This window comes from Ylistrum balloti, unplaced genomic scaffold (genome assembly GCF_031769215.1).
Source record: "Ylistrum balloti isolate Yb309-2 unplaced genomic scaffold, AGI_CSIRO_Ybal_v1 Utg370450, whole genome shotgun sequence".
NCBI lineage: Eukaryota > Metazoa > Mollusca > Bivalvia > Pectinida > Pectinidae > Ylistrum > Ylistrum balloti.
This window is the reverse complement of record NW_026782299.1, coordinates 896652-920420: the sequence shown is the minus strand read 5'-3', so window position 1 is coordinate 920420 and position 23769 is coordinate 896652. Positions and strand designations below refer to the sequence as shown.

The 23769-nt window shown below is 36.3% G+C and overlaps 1 protein-coding gene across 1 annotated transcript; it reads left to right on the top strand.

The window, feature by feature from the left end:
• Positions 1-830: 830 nt before the first annotated feature.
• LOC132554897 (neuropilin and tolloid-like protein 1) lies at positions 831-4354 on the top strand. The gene is made up of 5 exons (XM_060219228.1): positions 831-897; positions 2554-2808; positions 3086-3235; positions 3411-3637; positions 4262-4354. Exons 1-5 carry the CDS (start codon positions 831-833, stop codon positions 4352-4354), a joined length of 792 nt encoding a protein of 263 aa, XP_060075211.1.
• Positions 4355-23769: the final 19415 nt, after the last annotated feature.

Here is a 23769-nt window from a genome sequence, read left to right as displayed (position 1 = left end):
TTAAGTTTTCTGTGGCAAGGACATCCTTATTAGGTCAGTAACGCTGGTAAAGGAATCTGTGATGATTCGACCTAATAAAGCTTCACGAGTCAGCTATTTTTGTGTTGGCGTACTGTATATTGCCGTGAATGAAGCATCGCTATGGTATCCCACACACCTTTATACAACACAATATCTACATGTTAAAACATTCATCAATACAACAGGAATCAGCTTGCTAATTGGGCATTGCGTGACGGTCATACTATTTGCATGTCAACCTTGTGGATTTCGCATCCAACACTCTTAACACGTACAATTCCACACCTCGGGAATGGTCTTTGATTAACGGCATCAAAAGCAAAAAAATCAGTACTTTATTGCCCTATCTAAAGGGAAAGGTTCAAAGAGCAATAAAACCACAATAAACTATAAAAGTGATAATAGAATGCCTGTGGGCACTATGGTAACATTTGTTCCGTGTGTTGTATTTTTCATTAACTTCCGTTTTTGGTCATCTCAATCATTGACCATGCAAGTAAGACGTGTAATATACAAATATACATATATATTTTGTCCCCTGAGGACATACAGTGAAATTACCCGTGATCTGACAGGTATTTTGACGCTACTCAATTAAATTCTTTACGTGGGTACGAGGCTTCTCATCCACAATCATCCTAGTGGAGACGTTTTCCCTGACAGACTCTGATGGATGGGGGACCGTCACGGCTGTCACCCGTCACCACCCCTCCCTGGGTATAAATTGACGGACATTTCGAGGAAAGGCATTCACAGTTCCTCTCCCATTGGACTAACATCACCTTTCGAGATTAAGTATACTGGACAGTATGGAAACTTTAGCGGTCGTATGTATCTTGGCGTGGATGCTTGCTTACACATCAGCTTTACAAACATGTAAGTAAAAACTAACTTTTAGTTCCATTTGGAATGTTTCCAAAGGTTATTAGCTCTTAAAAGAGGTTTTCCTCTCACAATTTCACATTATACCAAACTGTAATAAATATCTTACCATTTAATTGAATTAATTGCAACATAATTTTGATTGACATTTATTTTTGGTAATCATTTAAAATAATATTTTTCATAACCAACAGGCATTCATTTAGCTTAAGATTATTTTTCTAAAGAGTAGATTCACAAAAAAATTCAGCTTTATATATATATAATATTATTTTTCGTTTGGGAGGTTCTTTCCGATAATTTATCTCATATTTTCATCGATATGAATTTACCGCACCGATTTTCATGGGTATCCATTCGTTCCTTCAATGGTTCAGTTGATATTGCATATCTCACGGCCAGGAAAAAAACTTTTTATTCAACTTTCACATTGTCTACAGTAACGATATTTGTCTTCCGCCTTCTAGTCATAAGATTTAAAGTAAAAATCAGCATCGCATCGCATTATCTAATACTTTATTTGATATGGGTGATTGACCGCATACTTCTATAGCTAAAATATAACGGATACCTCATCAATCACCGAATCAGTCATGCGTGACATGTAATAGATATGATTAGGTAGAATGTTTGTGGTTATCTTGTATCAATAAAATATATCATAGTTCGATGCGTCAACATTCTGCCTTGGGGCTGTTTCGTGAGATGCATTCCGTAAGGGAATTAGGACCACTACATATATATATGTAGAAAAAAGTTGAAACACTGGAAACACATGTAAAACATGTTTTACAGCATGTGTTCTCCAGTGTTTTAACTTTTTCTACATTATCTGGGTACCGTGAATTCATCACATTTTCAATATATATATTTATATATTTAATTATTTTTATTTTCCGAGCAGAAGTGCCAGGGTAGGGCACAATAGCGTATAACTAACCTATTGCATTAAATAATTATCGTATCATCATTGATTAATATCTAACATGACTTTATGGATAATATATTACACTTCGTTTGATCTGTTTTGAAATTATTTATTCGAAAATAATGAGAATAATAAATATAATAGTAAAATATAGAATATATATGGACTTATATAAGTACATTATGTATACTTCTTGACGACCATGATATATCATTAGTAGTATTAAACAACTAACATAGGGGTAGCAATCACTTAGTATTTGGAGTAGTTTCTAGATAAGAGACATTTTTTAAAGATTAGATTTAAAACATTTATTTAGTCTCAGTTGTGTAAAACATTTAGGAAGGATTCTTTTGTCAACTGTTCGCTACCAGTCCAAGTATCTCCAGCAATGACAAAGCTGGTCATTACATCTAGTTGTATACAAATTGTGTTTATCATTTGGCAAGGCTCATTTTTTTGCATAGAAAAACAAATTATACTTTATATTTATTTCGTTAAATAAGAAGTTTTTGTTTTCATTTCCTTTTTAATATTATTAATTTATCCTAGCATTATAGTTGAAATATTTTGGTTCGTTTAGTTTCATACTGCCACTATTCATCATTTCGATCGCTTTTCCCCTAATAAGATTGTTTAATTTCTCTGGCAATGACAGAAATAATGTTTTGTACAAATTATATAATATTTGACTGTACTATATCAACTATTTCTACCCACAGACTACATGGAGGAAGGATGTGGTGCGGCTATCAACATGATGACACGGAATGAGGATTCCATTATCTTACGATTGTCCCGTAACCCAACCCATCGTCCTAACCAGGATTGTGTGATTGCCATCGAACCCCCTCTGGGAAAAGACCTCTCAGTGACCTTCCGTGACCTTGATGTAGAATCCAGTCCCACTGGTCAATGTGCGACCGATTTCCTGAGGATGTACGACGGGCGAAGCGGTCAAGCACAATTTGTCCAAGGTACGTTTTGTAAAATGAGCTTGCATCTTATTTCCTTCCGCAAAATAAAACTTAGCTATAGTGTAAAAGGAGATAATTGTGTCTCAGAACTGCTCACATTTGAAACCATATTAATATATCTCAGTTCAAAAAATTTCATTGTTTTAAGTATTTCTGTTGGAAAGAAAAGAAAAAAAAATATGTACACGATGAAGACTTTTCCAAACATTACTATGACCTTGTTTGGTGATCATGTCATCTTGTTTGACCTTTCATAATCGTTGCCCGTCTTTTTCAGGCCTACCCCAGACTATTTGTGGTAACAGTAACATGATGCTCACCCGATCCTACGAGACCCGCCTTGGTTACCTTACGGTTCAGTTCCAGAGCCGTTCTCAGATTGTCAACAGGAGAGGATTCGAGCTCCTGATCAGCGCTTTTAGACGAGGTTCGTTAATGTAGAACGGTTTGCTTGTTCCTGAATCCATGTCTTGTAAACAAATCCCTTATTTCTATAGAAGTAATTAATTAACAGACTTTAGATAATGAAATGAAATCGACGATTTTTAAATATTTCTGACATTACGATAGTCGTCAGCTAATCTGTCTTATTTTGTCACCAGGACCCTGCCAGGGAGGGGAGACTCAGTGTTACAATGGACGCTGTATAAACAATAATCTGAGGTGTTCCGGATACGATCACTGTGGTGACGGAACCAATCTTTGTCCTCTCCCCCTCGAGGCCAGCGTCGCCCTCGGAGTCGGTGGTATTGTCGTCCTCGTCGTTATCATCGCTATCATCGGAGTTTGTATATACAAGAAAAAAAGAAGTTCATCGATGAAAGATGAGGTTAGTACTCAATTTCCGTTTTATATATATTGAAGATAAGCGCTTTAATTGCCGAAGGATACAAACAAGCTCAGTTCACTTGAAACCAATTTAAACAATCTCAATGATCGAAAACTTGTGTATTTTACTGTTTTACAGTGGCGTCAGTGATATAATGTGAGACATTCGGAGACATACCTTTTATCTTTGTCCTTAGAGCTTCAATGAACATTCAGTAACATATTTCAACCATTCTAGAATTAGTATTAGGTCTTTTTCATCATCCTATCCTACCTATGTTCTAGGGCAAGAAAGAACCCTATTTCCCGCCCTGCAAGTTTGATTTTAACCAATATATTAACGGATTAGATTCGTCTTACCGCGAGAGACGCATGCGCATCCCGCCACCAATTGGGTATAACTCTACTGACCTTTATTAAACATTGCGCAGGGTTACCATTTAATGCGATTGTCATGAAAAGTGATACATATCATCCTGTTTCTGCGTTAGACTGCTAAAAGTTTTTATCTTTATTGATAGGAAATGTATTTTTACTCAATATTTGATTGTGCTATTTGCTGCATGTATGCCCGCTTGTGCTATTTTACTAATCCCTTTCCTACATTCCAGTTTTAATGTTGCAGATCACCAAAGAACAGATAAGGAAGGAGCAGTACCATAACGTTAGCGGCGAAAGTATCAGGGTCAAGACCGTATCCAATGGCAACATGCACTGACTTCGAGCATCTCTGAGTGCCATCGCCGACACCAACAAGTTCTTCGCTATCCTCTTGGATTATATCGGCCGAGGGACAACGCCAAAAATCACAGAGGGAGCCACAGAAGGAACGACAGACGGCGCCACTGACGCATCCACAGATGATCCCACTGTAAATAAACATGGTGTAACAGATGGATCAACATATGGTGCCGGTGATAACACCGCAGAGATACAAGTCTAGCTTTCTGTATAAGGAACCGGAAGTTAGTCCAGGGAACTGTGCAAGACCCGCCAAAGACTCATTGTACCGTTTCGAGAATGTGCTACTTAAATACGTTTTATTTGTGTCATATGAATGTTTCGAAGGCCGGATACTTGTAAAAAAACAAAGACAATTAGATAAAAAGAGCATTTGATCGCGATGTTTAAATAGATGTGGTCGATATACCACGTGACGTCACTAATAGGTGCTACTGCTTCCTGTCAGTCCTCCTGTATAAATGTGTCCTGTATATATCTGTAACTTGTCCCATGCCTATACATACCTCACCATTTTACCTGTAGTGTAGCTTTGTGTAACCGATAGTTTTACAATTGTACATAAACATTTTTATACGATCATAATTTTTCAATAAAAGGTATCTTATACTGAAACTGTTTTTCTGTGTCATACTGTCACGTGGCTTATATCAAATTCTTCCATTTGGGACTAATTCAAGAGATACTTACGTCTGGTTACAATCCTGTAGAATTTAACACACTCATATTAACCATGTATATACAAAGACCGCATCACAAGAGAATATCACAGATAAACAGTGTGTTAATCGTACTTGTTACATGGTTTACACTGAATGGACGTGATGGGATGCTGTATTTGGATAAAGTTGATTTGTTTTAGATACACTGGGAGAGAGATAGAACTCGTCTATTGTTAACGTGATACGATATCAATACACTGGAATAATACTGTATCATCTCCGTGCAGATCATGCGTTAGACTAAGTAATATACGATATACATTGTCGTATCTGGCTGTGATCAGTCTATAGCCGAGAACATAGTATCTTTTTAATACTGCGTATGATGCACGTGTAAGTTAATCCAAATTTTATCTATAAGACGACGTCGATGACGTGAGATGCGATCCAGTGCACGTCGAAACCAACATTCATCTTGAATGAAATCGGTATTGCAAACATTCATATAGCCAACTAAATAGGCAATGCATATTTATCTGTTCATTTTTACTTTAAACTAATTTTCAATCGACTTTAAGTTATTAACAGGATCCAGTATAATACATAATTTTTACATTATCGTGTCCATCTCTGTGTTACCATTCATTAATCAGAGCCCGAAGAGATAACAGACGCTCTTTACCGCGAATTCTAAATCAGTATAGCTGTCAGTAATTACCAATATCTATTTAACATGCACGAAGCTAGCTATTTTGATGGATACCCACTCTGAAATATTGTTTAAATGTTTACATAATCTTACATAATCCGGACATGATAGATTTGTCGAGTCTCACACTCTTCATTCGTCTATTAAAGTCACTAATGGACCACCATCTTCACTACGTAATCAAAAGTCGGCAATATCACGGGCTCAGTTCGCTATACGTCAAAACAATGTAGAGAGAGAGAGAGAGAGAGAGAGACAGACAGACAGACAGGTCTGGTAAAACCATAGATAAGGGAACATTTTCTGATTTTTACACTTCCACAATCCTTTTACGACCTCAATTGTGCCCGCAAAATAATATAATCGTCTTCTCTCTCCCTCGTTACTATACGAGGGCATTACATCTCATTTCTGCGAGGGCATTTCTGTGATGTCTTCACAGCCATGGAGATAAATATGTGTCACAAAAGTTGTGCATCAAATTAAAAACTGACCCAGATTTGCTCAATATTCAGGAGATATTAAGTCTGGTTTAGGAATGATATACTTGCCGCTATCATATCTATGATATTGCTATTGGAAAAGGTGTCTCCAGAATCTCCCCACAGTTACGGTGAAACCAGAAGGGAGAGAAAGAAAGAACAACACTTTGTTGCAGTGCATTAGTCTGGACTAAATGTTAATATCGGGAATTTTTGTCTTTAACAAATTATATCGGGAAACCATTAGGCTATATTAAAGATTTTAGTGCGATAGAAGACATCTTATAATGTGAATAGCTGTTTTGAAAATCTGAAAGCAAATAGAAACGTGAGGAATATTATCAAACCTGGTATTATGCCAGACTTGGTCTTCATCATTTCATTGATAACGATTTGGCTTTACACTCTATTCCGTTTAATCCGAACAATACTGGACAATTACTAAGGTCAGTGTTAGATTTTCTATCTATTTCTTTTATTAATGTATTTTACCTTTCGTCACTGAACGAACATTTATTTCTTTAAAAAAAGACTTTATGGAATCATATGATTGTGTTTGTGGCTTTATTCCAGGAGATGTTTTTGATATTGAAATACACATGCTCATAGCAGACTTTAATAATAATTTAAAATATCTTTCTATAGTATTTACATAAATGGGATTACGTTTTCAATCTTTAATATTGCTTTTTTTTCATTTAGTTCCTTTCTTTCCCTTTGAAATTTCAATTCTTTTTCTAAATTCATCAAAATGTATTTAACAACAACATATATATATATATATGTATAAACTCCAGATCTCAGTACGTCCCTGTGTACACCCGGTGCAACATCTTATTGTCTCGTTTCCATAGATATCTAATAAAATTGAAGTTGGCTTTGATAAGAAGAGTTCAGCCCGGTGTGTTTACATTTTATCATATTTTATTTGACAGAGAAGGGATCGAACAGCAGACCTCTCCTGGGTAATAAGTAACTCAAGAAATATATTGTCCTATGACGTATACTGGGCATATTGATTGTTATAACTTCAAATAGACTAGCTAACAAATGTTGATTTAGTTTTGAGAACAAAACTTCAGACCACTGTATCAAAGAAAAGCTATCTTGCTCTCACATGATACATACTAGAACAAGCCGCTACCACAGTGGCTGCTGATTATCTATCCGCTCTCATACAAAATCTAAACTTTCAAAATGTTAAAAGATATATCAATTTAAATTTCAAAAAATTAATCCTGACTTGAGTTGTCCGTGTTTAGTAATTAAGCCTGGTGCGTGTAGCATTCGGTATTATGATATAATTTTAAATGAAACTATTTGAAAAATGTAGAAATTCATCTTTGCTAATTGAAACAAATCTGGCGATAATACACTGATCACGATTATGTTTCATTTCTTACGTAATTACTGGCTGTGTGATTCAATATAATTGTTATTACGTAATGGGAGAGACATCATTCTGATGGGAAGTTTATCTAATCAAATGGGCATGAAATAAGTCAGATTTCAGTTCCTATCTTGAATAGATATATCATCATTTAACATACCACAGATAGTTTGTACATAAACTTCATAATACGAAACGCAACCACCTATAAAATAATTTGTTTGTCTATTGTTTGGTTTTAAAACTGTAACAGCTATCCTTCTCATCACTTCCTGCTTCATTTCTTTCCTCAGTGCTGCATGATGTTGTAAACATTGGCGCACATATTCCAGTTTTATTTAGAAAGGATCTCAAATGGCATCATTCATAATATCAAAAGCTTATGTCAGCATTTCTGAACGACAGATTTCCTATTTATAGTAAGTAACCTGCGTCTCTAAGCAACTGGCCTCCTTAGATTTCTTTAAAGAGTGATTTTTTTTATATACTTTTATGTATAAATCTTTTATACCAAGGAGTTCTCCATAATATCGGTAGAAGGAAACAGTGAATTTGCATTTTTCCTGAAATTATTGGTCATGTTTGTGATATACAGGTATAGCAGTTTGTTTATGAAAAAAAAACATCGTTACAAGTAAACACTGAAAATTTCACTTCCTGTAAAGCTGGTTTTTGGTGCGTAGACACAGATTCGAGACTGCCCAAATAGTAATCTCCAACACAAAGCTAAAATATTATCCGGAAAAAAATGAAATCCCACATTGACCACTTCAACATGACAGGACTAATTTTAGCAAGGATTTATATATGAAATTTTAATTAAATCTTTATAATGGGGTAATCTAATGAACAAAAAAAATCACCATGGTCACACCGAGAAACTATGTATTGCTACCTCTACTTCAAATTGCTAAATTCAATTCTTCTAATGTTAAACGCTGACCTGCTTACATCTATTCTGATAAAGACAATTGTCTATGGTCCTATACAACTTTCTGCCATGTTGATCATTAGTTCCACATTTCAACGCACTATTTGCTACTGTGTAGTGCTAACATCTGTTCTTTTCTTTCCAATCTATTTAAAGTTCGATATGCTGTTTCTATACCAATTTATAACTTTCTAATTGGTCAGGTCTGATTTCTCCTTCAGGAATAATAAGTTAAAAGTATTTGATTATCAAACAATATGGAAATATAACAAAGCACGATTAATTCAATCTTCTATAGCACTTAATCAATGACAAAACAATGAATTACCTGGTACATAAATAGCACGTGAAAGATTAAAATCTGTCTTACACTTATATTTATGTGTTTATCAACATTTATATCACCAAACAAAATTACACATTTTATAGTGTACTCTGAAGTGACAAATACCTACAGAGAAGAAATCCCTGTCTGGTTCCCCTGCTTATAACATTAGAATTCAAGGATTTGCATGACTTAACAGAGGGTATGCTATGATTTTCTGTTACTACTTAATTAGATACATACAAGTGATTATCATTCGCTGATAAGTGATATTCTATGTGGCTTTCTATATACATTTCTTGGTAAATCCCTGTGTCTGCTATATATAAAGTCAATTCTGTCACATCGTTAACTTTCTGATTTTGTGAAAAGTCGAACCGAAGTCAATACCCAATCAGTGCCAATTTTTGTTTACAGTAAATAATATAATTCTGAGCAAATGCTAACTCTTCAGTCATCAACAGATTTGCATTCTGCCTTTCCTAACTAAGGTTTTTTGAAGCATTGTACTTTGGTATTCTTTCCTCAAACAAAAGCAATTATGAAATATGGCGATATGATCTGTTTGTTAGGTTTAATTTTACACACAGCAAAAGTTATAGAGAGATTGCCTGCTTAATATCTTGTATTTCGCAAAACTAACCAGGAAGTCAATTTATTATCAAAATTCTTATCAACACACAGTATTATCTGTATACTTAAGTAGCATGCACCGACTGTATATATCGTTACCTAACATATACCGAGGACTTCTATATCGATATCCGCCTTCTCAAGGCTCAGTAAAAAAATAGTTCTAGATTATCACCTAACATTTCACTCATACATGTGTAAAATCTACAGATAATATTTGTTTTTACGTAATCCATCATTTGATTCCATAAATATTATAAAAAGATAAAAAAAAAAAAAAAGATAAAAAATGATTGCAACTTTCAATACAATGTTTCCGAAAGGCACGTAATCTAGAATTTGGTTCTATGCCAAACGACTGTTACGTCCTTCTAGGATTCGTCAGTGAAGAGGACTGACAAAAATCCATATTTGTTGAAATAAATGTAAAACACCAGCTGAGAAGGTGAACCTGTAAAATTAATTACATTTAAACCACAACATTACATGGTTGAAGGAACTTTAATTAAAAAGTGGTATGCTTGTTACGGCAAACCTCGAGGACAAAAAACCCATCTACAATGTCTTCCACCTCCAACTTTGAAAATTGTACAAAGCCAGACAAGTGAATAGCACCTTTCAATACAAATTAAACTAAACACACTTGACCAAATAACGACAAATATGTTGTGCTTGAGCCAGTGACCAACAAAAGTCCAAGTTTTAAAAGTAGTTACGTCATAGAAAGAACATGCGAGGAAAAATTATATTTGACGGATAAACCATTTCCTATTGACAGATAAAACATTTCCTATTGACGGATAAAGCATTTCCTATTGACAGATAAAGCATTTCCTATTGCCGGATAAAGCATTTCCTATTGACGGATAAAAGCATTTCCTATTGACGGATAAAGCATTTCCTATTGACGGATAAAGCATTTCCTATTGCCGGATGAAAGCATTTCCTATTGACGGATGAAAGCATTTCCTATTGACGGATGAAAGCATTTCCTATTGACGGATAAAGCATTTCCTATTGACGGATAAAAACATTTCCTATTGACGGATAAAACATTTCCTATTGACGGATAAAACATTTCCTATTGACGGATAAAAACATTTCCTATTGACGGATAAAGCATTTCCTATTGATAGATAAAAACATTTCCAATTGACAGATAAAACATTTCCTATTGACGGATAAAAACATTTCCTATTGACGGATAAAGCATTTCCTATTGACGGATGAAAGCAGTTCCTATTGACGGATAAAGCATTTCCTATTGACGGATGAAGCATTTCCTATTGCCGGATAAAAGCATTTCCTATTGATTGATAAAAGCATTTCCTATTGATAGATGAAAGCATTTCGTATTGACAGATAAAGTATTTCCTATTGCCGGATAAAGCATTTCCTATTGATTGATAAAAGCATTTCCTATTGATAGATGAAAGCATTTCGTATTGACAGATAAAGCATTTCCTATTGATAGATGAAAGCATTTCGTATTGACAGATAAAGTATTTCCTATTGCCGGATAAAGCATTTCCTATTGATTGATAAAAGCATTTCCTATTGATAGATGAAAGCATTTCGTATTGACAGATAAAGCATTTCCTATTGCCGGATATAGCATAGCATTACCACTAATTTGTTATCGGATTTGCAGGATAGAATAAGGTACTATCCTCCTCTCCCCACATATAGAACCAGTAAAACACAACCCCCTAACACTATCCTCCTCCACGCACAAATATAACCAGTGGAACACACCCTCCCACCACCATCCTCCTCTCCCCAAATATAGAACCAATAAAACACAACCTCCCAATATTATCCTCCTCTATCCACATATAGAACAAGTGGAACACACCTTCCCTCCCCCAACCTCCTCTCACACACATGGATCCAGTGGAACGCACCTTACCACCCCCATCCACCCCTTTCCACATATAGAAACAGTGGAACTCACCCTGCCACCCCCATACTTCCCTTCCCACATTTAGAACCACAGGAACACACCCTGCCACCCCATCCTTCTCTCTCCACATACAGAACCAGTGGAATGCACCCTGCCACCCTTATCCATCACTCCCCATATATAGAACGAGTGGAACATACCCACCACCATCCTCCTCTACCCATATATAGAACGAGGGGAACATACCCTCCCACCACCATCCTCTTCTACCCATATATAGAACGAGTGGAACATACCCTCCCACCACCATCCTCTTCTACCCACATATATAACGAGTGGAACATACCCTCCCACCACCATCCTCTTCTACCCACATATATAACGAGTGGAACATACCCTCCCACCACCATCCTCTTCTACCCACATATATAACGAGTGGAACATACCCTCCCACCACCATCCTCTTCTACCCATATATAGAACGAGTGGAACATACCCTCCCACCACCATCCTCTTCTACCCATATATATAACGAGTGGAACATACCCTCCCACCACCATCCTCTTCTACCCATATATAGAACGAGTGGAACATACCCTCCCACCACCATCCTCTTCTACCCATATATAGAACGAGGGGAACATACCCTCCCACCACCATCCTCTTCTACCCATATATAGAACGAGTGGAACATACCCTTCCATCCCCGTCCTCCTCCCCATATATAACTATCTACAATATCCCCTCGATTACAATTGAATTAATGGAATGTAAAGTTGGATACAAGTTTGTATATATCGATTTTTGAAACATTATCCCCATAGTGATTGGGCAGATGTTGTTATCTGCAGGCTTTACAACTATAGTAACGAGTACTGTCACTCGGAACAAGTCAACCAGGCCGAAATAGTCGATATTAACAAAATCAACCATGGAGATGGCCCACCTATGAATTCTGTTCCAGATTGCTTCCAAAACAAAAGATCAAGACATCATATTATATTACTGTATAAAATTGACTCAAAAAGCACATCAATCAATGGTAAATTAAGTTGAGCATGCTCGAAGGAATTCAGATCGATGAAATTAACATATTACCGAGAAAAAATGCATCAAGTGTTATCAGTCCGACATATATTGACATTCGACTCACATGATTTTCCTTAACAACATGGTTACATAGGCACATTGATTCTCATGTCCATTATACAACAGCCAAACACCAGTACTTCACAGGTTCAACCGAACTGAAAACTGAAAACAAGATAACTGCCTGTTAAACTACGATTATCTCCCTTGATTGTTCGTCTGTCTTAATTCAGTAACATACTGGCTATGTTGTTTATTACATTTTAGTCCATGGAAAAATACAACCATATTATAACTTCGTATCGTTACTCGGCGTCCTGGCTTCTAAAATTAATATTTTTTTTAAATTCACGTTATGGTATGCGTTCAATATTATTTGGATTACTAGTTTATCGTCTGTAAGGCTACGAGTGAAAATAAATATAACACGGAATGTGTTATGGCAGTCAGATTAGAATTTTTTTTCAAGATCACCTCTTTAGTTCCGTACACCCGAGCGGAATCTTTTTTTTTTTTGTGGTCATGTTCTGTCGACATTCGGTATAATTCAAACCGTGAACGCGTTTCCCGTCCTTGACGTATTGAATCCCAATAGACAGCGTATTTGAAGGTAAAGGTAGACAAGTCAAACACGATTAAATAGCGATTAGGAAGAGAAACACACACGTGTGAATCCTGTTGGCACGGTCCAATGTCTTGTTTGTCTGTGATGCATTCTTAAACACAGATACTTACATCCATTGCGATGTACGTCGAGTTTGAAGTAACCATGGAACCTATACAATACAAAGTTTTCCGAGAAAAATGGGGGCTCTAAGGGTTAGAGGACAAGTTTATACTAACTGAAGAACAGGACGAGTGGACATAATAATAACGGATGTGAAGAAATGTGCCCGACATTCACCATAAACAAATATTCATTCATTATTCAGTCGGTACCATCTCCTTTGGGTGTGATTCTGGAGAAAACATAATCGCTGTCAGCCATCATACGCGCCGAGTCGCTATGCCAGCTTTGTCAAATTAGCAGGATGCTAATCCGTTATGGCATTGTCTTTGTGACCTTTGACCTCAGAGTTGTAAACTACTGTATAACGGCGTTGGACGTATTGCAGTTTATGCAGCGGAGACGTGACACGGTTGTATGACCCGACTGTTCCGAGATGGAGGTCCTTACCGAGCACTGAAGCTGAGTACCCACCGGTTAGAATGTGTATCTATGTGATTCTTGTCATTATTAAACGGACATAACACTGGTCGGACCAGAAACAGCTGACAACATGGGGCTGTTGATGAGACATAGAAAAAAAGGTGAGTGATTTTTTTTTTTCATTTCAGAATTCAATTTACTTATTAATTTTGTACGCAAGTGACACATGGTGATAAAGCGATATACAGATGGAATGCACGCGCGGTCTATATATATAATAACTCTGTTGTAGGTAATAGTGCCGGTTTAATTAGGCTAATTGAAATGAGACACTAGCATGAACAGGTGGTCGCTGTGGGACACAAAACACGCACACATTGACCAGCACCTTACATGATAGTAAAACCAAAACAGTGACAAATGATCCACATTGATGCTGAAGGAACTGTCATCACGCGCTGTCTGCAAACGTGCACCGGTAACCATGGTTCGGCCATGTTCGTATGCTTGTTAAACCAGTTCCATCGCGTGCAGTGTCCCGCCCAGTCACGTGTACCCAGTTGTACTGAGATTGAGTTATATTGAAAGTGTTCTGTAGCTAAATTCATAAATACATATACACGTGTTGTGATTTCAGGACAGACACATGTCAATTTGCAGCGGTGGATAGGAAAATAACTATACTTATCAAAATCTTTGCATTGCCATAGGCAATCCAACTAAACCATAAACTAAGTTCTTACTAGGTCGCAGTGGTCCCGATCTGACTCGTGCACCACGGAGAGCTACATGTACGATCCGACTTCCCGGTTAAACCTCCATGACTTAGGAACATTGCCAAACTATGTCTCAGGTGCACACAAATACCACAACAAAGATGTGTTTTAAGACGTATCATATGATTTGATGTCTTCCCTTAGCCACCTAAGGTGTCTACAGAGTAGATTAATTAGTTCTATGCTATATATTTCATATACAAACGTTAACATAGAACATACATACATTACAAAGGACAAGTTGAATATCACCACCGCCCTTAAATGGCTATATATGTTTATAGGCAGTCAAGCAGTATAAAATAAAACCTTGGATTTCGCCATCATCAAATCGCCTCGTCTCGACCTCTCTACAAAGTAACAAATCTGACCATAATGACATTTTGTCATACATAAACTAGACACATCACATCCTCAGAATCTTTACAAATAGTTGTAGTAACTCGAAAGACTTAGATGGTTATTCATTATATTTCTGTACCGGACACTGAGAAATTTAAACTTTCTAAATCATATTATATGTATATAACTTTAATCCGCCAGCTGTTGTTGATTATAAACATATAATTTTATATATGGTATTGGAAGTTTGAAGTTTTTACACCTTTTTCTTATTTCTTTGAAAAACAAGAAAAAAATAGAGAACTATGTTATGACAGGGAAACATCCCTTTGTAATCCCCTCTGGTAAATGCAAGCCTCCTAACACAGCTGGTACATACTAAACAGATAGCAGAGGTGTCGGATGCCGGATAATCCGGATCCGCAATATGTTTTGTCATGATATGCAATCCCGTGTTAAGCTCAGTTAAACCTAATAGGAAACTGATGTAAACAAACTACGGTCTGTGCAAAGCAATTAAGACGCCGTAGAGATTTAGCAGATTTATTTTACACTAAATAAACTCAGGAATATTAGACTAATCTGCTTACACCGTGACAATAATTTAGAACGAATGCATCACAAAAGAGCTTTTTTCCAAGTATGGTCGGAATTCTTTATGAAGGTCAATTGAAAAAATTTTCGAACAGAAAACATCAATTGTTTTCCGCTCCTCGCGCTGATCATAGACTCCCTGACACGACCTACGTGTTTTAAACATATTATGGTAGTAAATACCTCGAGCTTACCAGACACTGACGATTACAAACCGAGCGGTATTGCTAGTGGTCTGAAGATATATCTGTACGAAGGACCTGCAATCTACACGTACTTTCCACTAAAGAAGATAGGGATGTATGATGACATGCCCAAAACCTTTACTTAAGTATCATAACTGAAGAAAGCTTGGAATTATGTATCTTACATGAAGCATTCAAAGAAGGTTCTATTCAACAAAAGAACGTTTGACTTGAAATAATTAATGAATTAAATCTTACTCTAGATCAAGAGAAAATATTAACATGAGAATCATTGAATTGATACAAGGAGATTAAGACCAGGTGCTCTGGAATAGTAAGCATCTTCTGCTTCATCGACGACACGTGTAAATTTTTTGAAGTTTTCTAGTCGGGTTTTGACAACTATCGCGAAAATCGTGACAATGGTAACAATCTATAGAATATTGAATCAAATGAAACATGTAAACACCGCAGATTGGGAAAGCTGGTTTCTACTATATAGAAGTGGGAAATTCAAAATCTGGCGACACCGCCAGCTCTATAATATAGCATAGTCGAAAGCTGATCCTGATGGTGGCGTGTCAGTAACGATCGATTAAAGCGACAGATTTTAAATAGAGAAAATACTTGCCATGATGTCAGTGGGCATTCTCAATCAATTTCTTGTTACTCAAGGACCAAAACAATTAGCTAAAATGACAATTGTGTCGGTCTCTTGTTCCCAGAGGTCCGGAACCAGGTCTATGCTACTGTGATATCATACCATCAACGTTGCACTGTCTAAATGTGCAAAAAAAATCAATCTATTGAGTTGAGCGATTGAATGAAAGCTATTCACTTTTGTGTTTAAAGTTGGCTGACAAGCATTATATTGCCGAGGATGTAATGTTGGCGCTATAACAAATCATTCTTTTATCTAAAGTAAACAATTGTTTTAACAAAATTACATTTGGAATATTCAAATGGTAGACACGGGTGTAAAAGTAAATTATTGTGATTAATACCGCGTACCAGTCTAAACATGTGTACGGGCAATAGGGATTATAAAGTTGAATCTCTATAAAAATACAGATGTGGCACATTGTTCTTCGTCTAATATAACAATATATCAGCAAGTTAGGAACAATGGCAGATTTGCTTTGATACGTTGTTTATGATACGCATAAAACGTAGCAATGAAAATTCGATAGGGTTTGGGTAGTGAAGTACTTCTACTGTTTATCATTAAGTATACACACGACATCTAGTACAAAGCGATTACATTGGATTTCTCTTTTATCCGACTTGTGATGGGATCATTTAACATAAAAATCCTCATGACATTAAATGTTGTTTTTGAAGAAAAGATATCAAAGTTAACATTGTAGACCAAGCTGTTCTACGTTTTCTGAATAGGAAACAGGGCACAAAGAAGACTTTATTCGTCCGATCAACACAATGATAAAATTAAGGTTGATACAATTAAGCTCAATCAATCTGATTGAAATACATATCTTAATTTACCACTCAAATACTTTCCACCAACCTTCCATATATTGACAGATAGGATGCCGTTAATCCAGAAACAATACAGAAAATATGTCAACAGGATCTTAATTCAAACATAAATTCTATAAAACTAGGGCAAAGTATGAAGAAAAGAAAGATTTACACGGAGATTCGTGAAACAATACAAGGAGAATAAGACCAAGTGTTCTGGAAGGGTAAGCGTCTTCTGCTTCGTCGACGACACCCGCCATGTAGGCCTTGGCCAATCAAAGTAGGTGAAGTAATGTTCCTAAATAAGAACAACGTAAACAACGAAGGAACAACAGACATGTTAACATTTGAGGAACACTTCCGATTTGATATCGCACAAGGAAGTAGAATATTATGTAATTGTATCTACGTTTTGTTGTCGATACCGGATGGTAATAACAACAGTGCATTTAACAAGATTTCGTGTTATATAAACGGTCGAGTTGAAGTGTTTATCGTTGTAATTAACATCAGACAAGGATAAAATAATATCACAAATTACCAACACATAAGTTGCATTACGTTAGATTTATCACGATTTACCAAAACACCTCAACACAAAGTGTATTCAACAAGGTATCCATAATAAGCGAAAGTGAAAATGTTTGCGCCAGTATAAAAACTAACCTGATTCTAAAATAGATAATTAATATAGGAAATCACGTTGGGTGGATACTAATTACTTACCTATCTATATGAAAAGTAGGTCATCGGTTGGTTGATGCAAACTGCTAAAGATTAAAACAAAAAAAAATAATAAAGAAAGTTCGTAAGTTTTTGATAATTATAAATATTTGTCTATATATAGTAATGCAGGTGTAATGTTGCTACCTTACCCTCTGGGGTTTGGATTTCTTAAGCCTGTTTCAACTATTTGTATTCTGGCCATAGTATCATAATGTACATCTATCAAACATTGTACAAAAGACACTCAAGAAATTCGCACCTTTTAATACAAATATAAGAGTAAGATACAGTAGAGCCAAACAATCAATCATTCTATATCATACAGCTGTTTCGTCTTTTTAGGACGTCAGTGATGTTACATCATATAGCTGTTTCATCCTTCTAGGACGTCAGTGATGCTACATCATATAGCTGTTTCGTCTTTCTAGGACTCCTCAGTGATGCTACATCATATAGCTGTTTCGTCTTTCTAGGACTCGTCATTGATGTTACATCATATAGCTGTTTCGTCTATCTAGGGCTCGTCAGTGATGCTACATATTTAAGGGCCTCACTTTTGAAGCCGAGGAGACGACTGAGAAAAATAAAAAATGATCGAACGAAAAGTTAGAATCTAGACAAGGAGGTCCACTAGCCTCTCATAGTTCAATACATTTCATGATTTTATACATCAGAAGGTTTTAGAACAACGTCAAGTATATGTGTATATTCTGGGGACAGAACAAATGAAATTTGGCGCTAATGTAGCTCCCCTTTCAAATGTACAGGTCCCTGAGAACTATATTGATTTGGTCGTTCTGTCCGTATGCTTAGTATACAGTGAATGTAATGATTGTTATACAACACATATACGCCTGTGACCAATCACTTCACTCATACGTTTAAAACAGCATTTTGTAATCAGAAGTTTGAAATTGGAATTTCATAGTGTCTCATAAGCCAAATATGATTGGATGCTAAATTCTGTGTGTTATTTCAAAATCGTTATTTGATGCAACTTTAGATATGCGACTCTCGAATAAAATACATTATTTTGTTATATTACTGTATAACAACAAGAGATAGAATGCCATGATGTCAACAGAATCTTAATCTAAATTCGAATAACTTGAAACTAGCGCAATAAAGAAACAAAAGGGAGATTAACACGTAGACTCCATTAACAGTAAAAGGAGGATAAGACCATGTGTTCCGGAAGAGTAAGCGTCTTTTACTTCGTCGACGACACCCGTCATGTATATATTGGTCAGTCCAAACAAGTAATGACACATTCTCAAATGAGAACAAGGTGCACAACAACGGAAACGACAGGCAAACTAACAAGTATTAAACACGCCCCACTTCATATCGCACAAAAATAGATTATTTCTCAATAAGATTACTGTGACGACCGTAAAACTTCCAATTAAATTTTATCATCCCGTATCTAACTGAACAACTATTAAAACACATCAGAATTACTAGGATATACCTGAGATAGTCGGAGTGATTATTTGAAATGTCAATGTGTACTTTACTGTACACACAGCTAATTTAACATTCTTTGCTTAGTAGCAAATTGACTGTCAACACGCAGAAAAATGGTTTTTACTCTTTATGCTACAAGAACTGCCGACTCCGCGATAGACAATGAAAAATTGATGACAACACTCCCTTTTATGAGAGTTATATCAGGATTGTCACACAGCGTACAACTACACTGGAACTGTAATGGACGCCCAGTGACCCCACTGTAATGTCGGAACCGTGTCCCAGACGGGAATATCTGCTATTATTGACATTTGATGATTTACAAAGACTGCATTAGAATCGATACGTCTCCTCGTGTGTGGTCGCCTGTCGAGGTGGAAGCGTCATATACTACACGCTCTGGTAACACTCTTCTCAGACCTTAGATTCATCAAAACAAATGTAAATCTTTACGAAATATTACGATATTATTCTGTTGATAGAGTTGGTATCCTTGTCCCCAATCAATACTTAAGCTGATGAGTCTTTGATATAATAAAATTGAAATAACATAAAATAAGCAGAAACAAAAGGCACGAGAGAGTTTTCCCACTAACTTTAACATATTTCTGAACCTTAAGTAGCTTCAGGAAGACAATGTCGTTATGGCGTTTTATGGTTTAGGTAATGTCGTTATGGTGTTTTATGCTTTAGGTAATGTCGTTATGGTGTTTTATGCTTTAGGTAATGTCGATATGGTGTTTTATGCTTTAGGTAATGTCGTTATGGTGTTTTATGCTTTAGGGTAATGTCGTTATGTCGTTTTATGCTTTAGGTAATGTCGTTATGGTGAAATCATCCTTTAGGTAATGTCGTTATGGTGTTTTATGCTTTAGGTAATGTCGATATGGCGTTTTATGCTTAGGTAATGTCGTTATGGTGAAATCATCCTTTAGGTAATGTCGATATGGTGTTTTATCCTTTAGGTAATGTCGATATGGTGTTTTATGCTTTAGGTAATGTCGATATGGTGTTTTATGCTTTGGGGTAATGTCGTTATGGTGTTTTATGCTTTAGGTAATGTCGATATGGTGTTTTATGCTTTGGGGTAATGTCGTTATATGCTTTAGGTAATGTCGTTTGGTGTTTTATGCTTTAGGTAATGTCGTTATGGTGTTTTATGCTTTAGGTAATGTCGATATGGTGTTTTATGCTTTAGGTAATGTCCTTTAGGTAATGTCGTTATGGTGTTTTATGCTTTAGGTAATGTCGTTATGGCGTTTTATCCTTTAGGTAATGTCGTTATGGCGTTTTATGCTTTAGGTAATGTCGATATTGTGTTTTATGCTTTAGGTAATGTCGTTATGGTGTTTTATGCTTTAGGTAATGTCGATATGGTGTTTTATGCTTTAGGTAATGTCGTTATGGCGTTTTATGTTTAAGGTAATGTCGTTATGGTGTTTTATCCTGTAGGTAATGTCGATATGGCGTTTTATACTTTAGGTAATGTCGTTATGGTGTTTTATGCTTTAGGTAATGTCGTTATGGCGTTTTATCCTTTAGGTAATGTCTATATGGTGTTTTATCCTTTATGTCGTTATGCTTTAGGTGTTTTGTGTTTTATGCTTTAGGTAATGTCTATATGGTGTTTTATCCTTTAGGTAATGTCGATATGGTGTTTTATGCTTTAGGTAATATCGTTATGGTGTTTTATGCTTTAGGTAATATCGTTATGGTGTTTTATGCTTTAGGTAATGTCGATATGGTTTTATGTTTTATAATGTCTATTGTTTCATCCTTTAGGTAATGTCGTTATGGTGTTTTATGCTTTAGGTAATGTCGTTATGGTGTTTTATGCTTTAGGTAATGTCGATATGGTGTTTTATGCTTTAGGTAATGTCGTTATGGTGTTTTATGCTTTAGGGAATGTCGTTATGCGTTTTATCCTTTAGCGTTTTATGTTTAAATATCGTTATGGTGTTTTATGCTTTATAATGTCGCTTTAGGTAATGTCGATATGGTGTTTTATGCTTTGGGGTAATGTCGTTATGGTGTTTTATGCTTTAGGTAATGTCGATATGGTGTTTTATGCTTTGGGGTAATGTCGTTATGGCGTTTTATGCTTTAGGTAATGTCGTTATGGTGTTTTATGCTTTAGGTAATGTCGTTATGGTGTTTTATGCTTTAGGTAATGTCGATATGGTGTTTTATGCTTTAGGTAATGTCGTTATGGCGTTTTATGTTTAAGGTAATGTCGTTATGGCGTTTTATCCTGTAGGTAATTTCGATATGGCGTTTTATACTTTAGGTAATGTCGTTATGGTGTTTTATGCTTTAGGTAATGTCGTTATGGCGTTTTATCCTTTAGGTAATGTCGATATTGTGTTTTATGCTTTAGGTAATGTCGATATTGTGTTTTATGCTTTAGGTAATGTCGTTATGGTGTTTTATGCTTTAGGTAATGTCGATATTGTGTTCTATGCTTTAGGTAATGTCGATATGGTGTTTTATCCTTTAGGTAATGTTTATATGGTGTTTTATCCTTTAGGTAATGTCGATATGGTGTTTTATGCTTTAGATAATGTCGATATTGTGTTTTATGCTTTAGGTAATGTCGATATTGTGTTTTATGCTTTAGGTAATGTCGTTATGGTGTTTTATGCTTTAGGTAATGTCGATATTGTGTTTTATGCTTTAGGTAATGTCGATATGGTGTTTTATGCTTTAGGTAATGTCTATATGGTGTTTTATCCTTTAGGTAATGTCGATATGGTGTTTTATGCTTTAGGTAATGTCGATATTGTGTTTTATGCTTTAGGTAATGTCTATATGGTGTTTTATCCTTTAGGTAATGTCGATATGGTGTTTTATGCTTTAGGTAATATCGTTATGGTGTTTTATGCTTTAGGTAATATCGTTATGGTGTTTTATGCTTTAGGTAATGTCGATATTGTGTTTTATGTTTTAGGTAATGTCGATATGGTGTTTTATGCTTTAGGTAATATCGTTATGGTGTTTTATGCTTTAGGTAATATCGTTATGGTGTTTTATGCTTTAGGTAATGTCGATATGGTGTTTTATGCTTTAGGTAATGTCGATATTGTGTTTCATGCTTTAGGTAATGTCGTTATGGTGTTTCATCCTTTAGGTAATGTCGATATGGTGTTTTATGCTTTAGGTAATATCGTTATGGTGTTTTATGCTTTAGGTAATATCGTTATGGTGTTTTATGCTTTAGGTAATGTCGATATGGTGTTTTATGCTTTAGGTAATGTCGATATTGTGTTTTATGCTTTAGGTAATGTCGATATGGTGTTTTATGCTTTAGGTAATGTCGATATTGTGTTTTATGCTTTAGGTAATGTCGTTATGGTGTTTTATGTTTTACGTAATGTCGTTATGCTGTTTTGTTCTTTATATTAAGACATTAGACAACAGAGTGTCATAACATTATATATATTTACAAAAAACGAAAGGTAACACTACTGTATTTTGTGGTTAATTAATTAACCCCTTCATAAATCCTTACCAATCATGTACGAATAAAGTAATTGATCAATTTTGATAAAACTGCAGTCATGGTTCATTATAAAACTATGCGTTCAGTTGATTTTATTCGACTGTAAAGGACGTTGGGGTCAATTTCAAAGGTAACACCATTAGTAACGGGTATGGCCACCGTTTGCGAAGTAAACAGCATTGCAGAGTCGTCGCATGGAACGCGTAAACCGGCGGATAATTCGAGGAAAGATGTTGTTCCATTCAGCGATCAAGGCTTGGGCCAGCTCCTGCAAGTTTGACGGCTGATTTTGACGTTCTCTCTCGCGTCGCCCAAGAACGTCCCAGACATGCTCAATCGGTGACAAATCAGGTGATTTAGATGGCCAATCTAACACCTGTACGTTATTCTGCTGCAAGAAAGTTATGCTGTCGCGGCTGCTGTGCGTTGGTGCGTTATCCTGTTGAAAAATGGCGCCAACGCCATGGCGTCTTAAGAATGGCAGAACCACTGGTTTTAAAATTTCGTCCCGATATCGAATGCCGGTTAAATTGCCATTTAACACAACAAGCCTAGTACGAGTCCCTCCACAAATACCACCCCAAACCATTACACTTCCGCCGCCAAAGCGGTCCCGTTCTGCGACGCAGCAGTTCGCAAAACGCTCCCCTCGTCGCCTCCACATTGTGCTCCTTCCGTCACCGTGTTGCAGACAAAACCTGGACTCATCTGAAAACAGAACATTGTTCCATTGTCGTAAGGCCCAACGACGGTGAACACGGGTCCAGTTACGCCGATTATTACGGTGACGTCGAAACAAATTGGGTCCAGTGTAGGGACGCCGCGCTTTCAATTGGTAGGCCCTCAACCTGTTGCGGACTGTTTGGGGAGACACATGACGCCCAAACAATGTCCTTGTAGTCTCTACTGCGGTTACGAATCGATTGCGCAAGTGTATCAATCGTATACGACGGTCATCCCTTAAGGTCGTTTTACGGGGTCGGCCGCTTCGGGGACGATCGGATGTTGACCCAGTTTGGTTTAAACGACTTACCAACTGGCAAATTG